This window comes from Buceros rhinoceros, unplaced genomic scaffold (genome assembly GCF_000710305.1).
Source record: "Buceros rhinoceros silvestris isolate BGI_N320 unplaced genomic scaffold, ASM71030v1 scaffold36614, whole genome shotgun sequence".
Classification (NCBI taxonomy): Eukaryota; Metazoa; Chordata; class Aves; order Bucerotiformes; family Bucerotidae; genus Buceros; species Buceros rhinoceros.
In genome coordinates, this window is record NW_010407144.1 from 3,657 (window position 1) to 11,113 (window position 7,457).

The following is a 7,457-nucleotide window of genomic DNA, read 5'->3' on the forward strand; positions in this document are numbered from 1 at the left end:
GTTACTCAGTCTCAGTAGCATTTTATATAGTCATTACAGTATGTCTAACAGGCTGACCAGGAAGCTCCTTGACCAGCTTGTTTCTAAAGGAGCAAGAAGGACAGTTGAGTCACCGGTGTAGTCTTGAGTCCCACAATCAGCTACCTTAGACTGTAAAGGAACAATAGAGTCCTGAAAACATGAAAAAAGTTTTGTGTAGTTTTTTTAGATTCCAATTGCTATTAATTTTGTCTTTGTTAAATAAAATGTAATCAAATACACTATTTTTTACTCTAAAACTGAAATTTACTGTGAATGGATATATTGGTGTGTATAATACCATATAATACCGTAGCTTCTGTTGTATTTTGTCCTGTTTTCCTCCTACTGATTTGTTATTCCCATTCATTGCGCTGCCTCTGAAATTTTGATCGTAGAATCATTGTAGCAGCACAGCAGCCTAGTATTGGTATAGATTGTATATATGATCTGGTTGGATGCGTGATAAATAGATAGGCTTTTGTGCTTGTGGGGTTTTGGTCTTCCCTCTGATTTCTGCATAGTGCACTATGCTTCTCATAATTTGCAAACTAAATTGTATGATGAATTAGTTTGAAGTAAAAATAAGAATTATAGCTTTGTCTAGAATAGGGATTATTAGTCTGTGTGACTAAATATTGATAAGCCTGTGGGGGGTTTTTTTTGTTGTGTAGGTTTAATCACAGGATTTTTTTTTAAATGTTTGAGCATACTCAAACAGTAACTCTCAAATAGTGATTATTTCTGTAAAATATGTGAGTAAATACATATATTTTTAAGGTGCTTTTTAAAAATTTTGAAGCATTTCTTGTTGGATTTTTTTGGTCTTTCCAAATTGTACTTGACGTGTGGAAGATTATTTGGCTTTGAGGCTTTATTGTTACCTTATTACTTTTTAATAAGACTTTGGATTCCTTAATAAAAAAAATCTTATGCTAATGGTCCTGTTCCTGAAGCGCTAAGCTCTTGATTCTGCACCCTACCCTTATAAATACTGGCTTAAAAATTAATGGACATGCAATTTTTTGTTCCCAAGCTTGTATCATGTTGGTAGTCCTACTTGTAAATTAATGGTTAAAACCAGCAGTTATTTCTAAAAATTTAGCAAGTGTTTTTTCTCAAAGTGAACATGTGAAAAGTCTTGGATAATTAATAGATATAAGGCAGTGCTTGACGTATAGCCTTCATTAGTAATAATTGGTTATCTGAAGGTAAACACTGAGTGATGTGTAGTCTAACTGTGTGATGGCACTGGCTATAATTAGTACTACTAAATATGAGGTGTGCGTTTCTGTAAAACATTGACACTGCCAAATATAGTATAGCCAAGCAGTGGTGCAACTTATACCTAAGTTTTGTCTTAGTTCTTGGATATTAGTTCAAAAGAAAAATAATTATGCTTCTGAAAAAAATAAAGTTACTCTAAATACTCCAGAAATGCTTAAAATCTCTTAGTTTATTACCTTCACTCTTCCTCTTTGCCTATGTACCCTCTTTCAGATTTATCTTTTCTGGGCTATTTATAATGGTAATTCCTACCCCAGCCTCATTCAGCCTTCTACTACCTTCAGAGACAGAACAAAGTATCAGAAACCCACACAGATTTTAATATGCTAAACCACCTGAAACTCCACTGAAATTTTTTTTTTAAATGTCCTTTTCACATTATTTTTATCTACCACAACAAGGGTAAGGCTTCAATTCTGTATTTAATTCTTTTGAAACTTTGATGTAGAAAGCCTTTTTTAGCACTTGTTGGATCATGGCATATCTTCTTTATAGATGTTATTCTTTAGATTAAAGGAGAGTCTGAGGAATATAGTGGTGGTAATTTAAAAAACACAGCAAAAGGGTATTGGTAATCAGTATGTAAGCAAATTTTCTTACATATGTATGTGAAATACAGAGGAGTATGGAGTATTTACGGTAATTATCTCTAACTACAAAAGGAAACAACTTACTGAGCAGTTTTGCTAACTAAGAAAGCTAGCAATCCTACAGCTAGAAATGGCTACGACTGTTAATGATGTTAATTATTTTTAATGTCGTGCTTATAAGCTACTGTATAACTTACGATGTTCGAGAGACTTTGCTGTCTGTTAGCATTGTCATGCAATAGGAAATGTTCATTCCTTTTTCTTTTTTTTTTTTTACTTCTGTCTTGTGGTTTTTAGGCCTAAGGACTGTCTCCGTTCTATTATGAAGAGAGTGAACCATAAAGATCCCCATGTTGCTATGCAAGCATTAACAGTAGGTTCTTTTTAATGTAGTGCTTTTCCTTTCTGAAAAGACTTTGCAAAAGACCTCTGATTTTTGATCTTTCTTTCTTTAGCTTCTAGGAGCATGTGTATCAAACTGCGGTAAAATCTTTCATTTAGAAGTCTGTTCAAGAGATTTTGCCAGTGAAGTAAGCAATGTGTTGAATAAGGTAATGCATTACGTTGATTTACACAATCCGTAGAAATGTCAAAACAAAACAGAGAATTGGGAAAATCTGGAAGTGGAATGGAATCTACTTTCAGAAGACTGGAAATTTGGTGGCAGGGGGAAGGATGCAAGATGCCTTGGAAGACCGGCTGTGAGAGAGAGCTTCCTGAATGCCACTTCACAGTACGGTTACTTATGTATTCTGTTTGATTGAGGTAGGGTGTGGTGTGTTAATTTATCGTGAAAGTGAATTTGTATATGTATAAATAACTGCAATGAAACACTAAATGCAGATGTGGTGAAATGGAGATAATACAGGGCTTTTATACAAGCTTGTTATACTTTATTTTGGGCCTGGTACATATTGTACTATTACAAACACAATAGTGGTATAGTGTCCTCCTTTTCTAATAAAGATATCCCTTAGTGATACACTTGGCTTCGAAATAAAGTGTCTATATCGTTTATATTGGCAGTAACATGAAATTACCTGAAATTAGAGATTCCTACGTTATTTAACTAGTTTCTACTGTTTTTGTAGGGTCATCCAAAAGTTTGTGAAAAACTGAAAGCCCTTATGGTGGAATGGACTGATGAATTCAAGAATGACCCACAGCTTAGTTTAATATCTGCTATGATAAAAAATCTTAAGGAACAAGGAGTTACTTTCCCAGCTATTGGTTCGCAGGTAGATTAAATTTTGTGGTTGTTCTTAAAGGGTATAACAAATTCTTTTTATCCTCAGGACTGTATTTTTCAGTTCGTAGTCTTGAATTCTATAATGTGTTTGGCAAAAAAAAAGGAAATCTCTCTTGTCTTAATAAAACATTCCTTTGAGAGGTGAGATGCTCTGATTTACTTTAGATTTTTATATTGCAGATGAATACAAATCAAAATGGTGAATTTAATGCTTTTTTTTTTTATTTTTGTTGAATTCATTTTTACTTCTTTTGCTTTTGGCTAGGCTGCTGAACAGGCAAAAGCCAGTCCAGCTCTAGTTGCCAAAGATCCTGGTACAGTAGCCAACAAAAAGGAAGAGGAGGATTTAGCTAAAGGTGAGTACATTTACTTGCTGACCTGATGAATATATTGATTAATAGCAAATAAAGCAGAAACGAATGTTTTTCTTCCTTCTCCTGTGTGGTGGCTGTGATTTCTGTTTCTTTCTTTTTGTACTGTTCCTGGAGTGTTTGAGATTAAAACTATTCTACGGGTAAAAAACTTGAAAAATTTCTGACTTTTTTTTTCCCTTACAAACTGAAACAACACAGTAAAAAATCTGTAAAGTCTCATGTTGTGGATGTGTTCCACCATGGAAATATTTGATACAAGTTCTTCCCTTGGATGTTCCTTCTTCCTGGGGCAAGTGGAGCACATTCATTTGCAACATAAACGTTTGATGGAAAGAGAAAATAGTGATTTTAGTATAAGTTGTATGCAACGTATTTTGCATTGTTCTGGGTTTGGCTAGGATAGGATTAATTCTCACCAGAAGCTGGGAGAGGCCACAGCCAGGATAATGGAACCAGCCAATGGATATTCAATACCACACTGACATCATGCCCAGTATATAAAAGGGGGGAGCTGGCTGGGGAAAGCAAGTGCAATTTGAGTGGGCGGAGCAGGCTGGGTGGTGGCAATGGCCTGTTCCAGATGATGAGCAATTGCATTGTTAAACTCTCTTTATCTCAGCCCATGGGGTTTTACCTTTTCCTCCCGATTCCTCTTCCCATCCCGGGGTGGGTGGGTGAGTAAGCAAGCAGCTGCGTGGTGCTTAGTTGCTGGCTGGCCATAAACCACGACATGGGTGTAGTACTTCAAACTTTTATTCCTTTGAATACTGGTTCTGTAGTATACTTCAAGGCTTTGATTGTTGTAAGCATAAGTGGCTGTTAAATGTCTCACTGCATTCCCAGTAAGCAAAACTAGGATTGTTTCTTATGATTTACAGTTGTACTAAAGTATATTTAAAAGTCATTTAATGATCCTATACCAGAGATGTGTGAAAAATATTGAGTGGTTTGATCTTTATGGTCTAGATACTTTTACGTATCTAGTCTACTTTTAAGTGATCTGTCTCAAAGTTTCATATTTCGCTTGGGTTCTCTAATGCCTGTTCTTTTGGGTTTTTTGTGTCCCACTCTGAGCCTTCTTAAACGTGATAGTTTTTTCAGAAACTTGAAGTTTAATATGAGTGAAACCTTTCTGCTCAGTCAAATTTAATTGAAAACGACCAAAAATTTTAAAATTATTCAGGGAATGTTAGGGAGAGAAAAGAAAGGGACAAAATTTTGTTCATCTAAGCAAAAATCTTTTTCTTAATTATGAATTACCTTTTTTACTGTGAGGGTGACTGGGCACAGGTTGCCCAGGGAGGTTGTGGAGTGTCCATCCTTGGAGTCATTCAAAAGCCATCTGGATATAGTCCTGGGCAGCTAGCTGTAGGTGACCCTTCTTGAGGAGGGGAGTGGACAAGATGACCTCCAGAGGTGTCTTCCAACCTCAACCATCTGTGCAATTCTCTGATTCCGTGAATCCAGGCAAAAGACTCCTGATCTAACAGAGGAACAGCGTGTACCTGAACAGCTGTGTCTTTTTCATGTTTCAAGTGATCTGGAGAAGTTCAGCAACACGTGTATTCTAATAAGAATGTTAATACTTCACATCAGTTTATGGTAATAACAGTAATATAATAATAAAAAATTAATGACTTCTGTGAGTATCCCATTTGTGTTTAAGTGCTGTTTATTCATCACGTCCATGTTGAAAGCCTTGGTAAATCTATGGGTAGAATCATGCTTTCTAGTAAAACATCTTTTTGTTTTTTACTGTTAATTCGACTTCAAAGGCAGAAGTTTATTATGATGTTACAGGAATGAAATTATACTAAAAGTTTTCACAGAGTTAAATTTTCATGTCATTCAACCCAATTTTATAGGGAATTTTCATGTGACTAACTCTTCTTTTGTAGCTATTGAATTGTCACTAAAAGAACAAAGGCAACAGCAAACAACGCTTTCCAGTTTGTATCCGAGCACCTCAAGCCTTTTAACAAATCACAAACATGAGGGCCGCAAGGTTCGTGCAATCTATGATTTTGAGGCTGCTGAAGACAACGAGTTAACTTTTAAAGCCGGAGAGCTTATAACTATCCTAGATGACAGGTAATTTATGTAGAATGCCTACAAGAAGTATATCGGACTGTAAAAATCGGTGGGGAATAATGTCTTCTATGTAGAAGCATACACTGGAATACAATTACAATAAAATATGTATTTACATAGTAAATTCTTTGTTTAGTTACCTCCTAGTTTTTTTACATACAAAGGTAGTTGCACAAGGATTCTTTTACAAAGATTTCTGCATCCATACAATATGTATTTATGTACAAGTAATATGAATGCCTTGTCCAGTACAATTCTTAGGATAATTCAATGTGAGTGTGGGGTTTGTTTGGTTTTTTTTTATAAAGTTGGGGATTTTAATTATTTTTTATTTTTAGTGATCCAAATTGGTGGAAAGGTGAAACTCATCAAGGAATAGGGCTGTTTCCATCTAATTTTGTAACAGCCGATCTTTCTGCTGAGCCAGAAATGAGTAAGTAACATGACATTTATGTGTATATGTTAAGTCTTGCTTGCATTTTTGTAGTGATTTGCTTTCCCTATTTCCTTTCTCTTATGATAGAGTTCAGTTAAAAGTAATGTGATACTCGAAGTAAAACTGAGGAGTTCTTGCTGTGCTCTTGCAAACAAGTCATATTTTTATGTGTCAGACCAAGGTTACCCAAGCTGGCATCTCCTGAAAAATATGATGCTGTCTGCTCCTGGCTTTGTCAGTAGCTTCCTTGAGACTCATTTAACAATGCCATTGACACCTAAATAAATGTAGGCAGCAGCAGGTTTTTTCCAAATTGCCTTTTTCCTAATCAAGGAAAACTGAAGGTCGATAGGAGTCAGAGACGATTTACCACTGTTCAAACAATTCAAGAAGCCTAATGTAGGTGTGTATCTGTGCATAATGGAAGGAAGCTTTTTCTGCATACTGGTTATCTTCTTGTATCTATTTATATTAGTCTAACCTACTCTAAGCATTCAATAAAAATATTAAATATTGGACAAGGTTTTAAGATTCTAGAACTGATTTTTGTAATTCTAATGGGTTTGCAAGATTATCTCCTGTGATCTCAGTATGAGTATGCCAAAGGTATGAGCAGGTGAACAGAATTATGTGCTGTAGGAGTCATCTGTTCTATGTTAAGACTAATTGATAAGAAGATTATAAGAGTATTATTTGGCAGCTTTTTTGTTGTAGCCTCCACTACAGAGGAATGGGATGCTTTTGCAGGTACTATTTGATGTACAAAGAATAGCAAAATTTGAGAACTTTTGGTGCTATACTTTGCTCTGGAGAAAAAAAGCTCATTTGTCATAGGTGATTTTACTATTTTCTCTTAAACTGGACTCATTAGTGCTATTTCTTCCAGTCATGCTGTCTTAGTCTGTTTCCTAATGACTTATAGTGTGTTATACACAGATAAACTACCATGAAGACATGTACTTGCTAAAATATGTTTCTATTGACCTTGTGTGAACTGATGTCTCTTTTTATGCAATTTACAGATTTGTTTAAGAAGATCGTTTAAGTCTATGGAGATGGTTTTGGCCTTCAAATATCAACAAAATACTAATTTTGATGTCTCAAAGAAAAGAACTTAGGCAATATGCTAGTTGTATGACATCTATCTTATTGTTTATTTATAAAATAAAATCTGCCTGTTTATCTTACAGTGAAAGCTGAGAAGAAGACAGTGCAGTTCAGTGATGAAGTTCAAGTAGAGACGATAGAACCTGAGCCCGAACCAGTTTATATTGATGAAGTAAGCGTGTTAAAAGTAATAATTTTCAACTGCTGGTATATTTAAATATGTGAAGTTTGACCCTTTCTTTTTGTACTTCAAGAACAATTTGAAATATCAGGAGAACATAATCAAAAGAGACTGGGTAGGGAAA

The 7,457-nt window shown here is 35.1% G+C and overlaps 1 protein-coding gene across 1 annotated transcript in view; it reads left to right on the forward strand.

The window, feature by feature from the left end:
• Positions 1-2,192: 2,192 nt before the first annotated feature.
• The window catches only part of STAM (signal transducing adaptor molecule (SH3 domain and ITAM motif) 1), a gene marked incomplete at its 5' end in the record, with an annotated part of 13,452 nt that continues 8,187 nt past the window's right edge, over positions 2,193-7,457 (forward strand). Inside the window, 7 exons of the mRNA XM_010134382.1 lie at positions 2,193-2,268; positions 2,351-2,446; positions 2,987-3,133; positions 3,410-3,500; positions 5,417-5,609; positions 5,948-6,042; positions 7,236-7,324. Of these exons, the coding sequence (XP_010132684.1) occupies positions 2,193-2,268; positions 2,351-2,446; positions 2,987-3,133; positions 3,410-3,500; positions 5,417-5,609; positions 5,948-6,042; positions 7,236-7,324 (787 nt within the window). The remainder of the gene's footprint in view (positions 2,269-2,350; positions 2,447-2,986; positions 3,134-3,409; positions 3,501-5,416; positions 5,610-5,947; positions 6,043-7,235; positions 7,325-7,457) is intronic.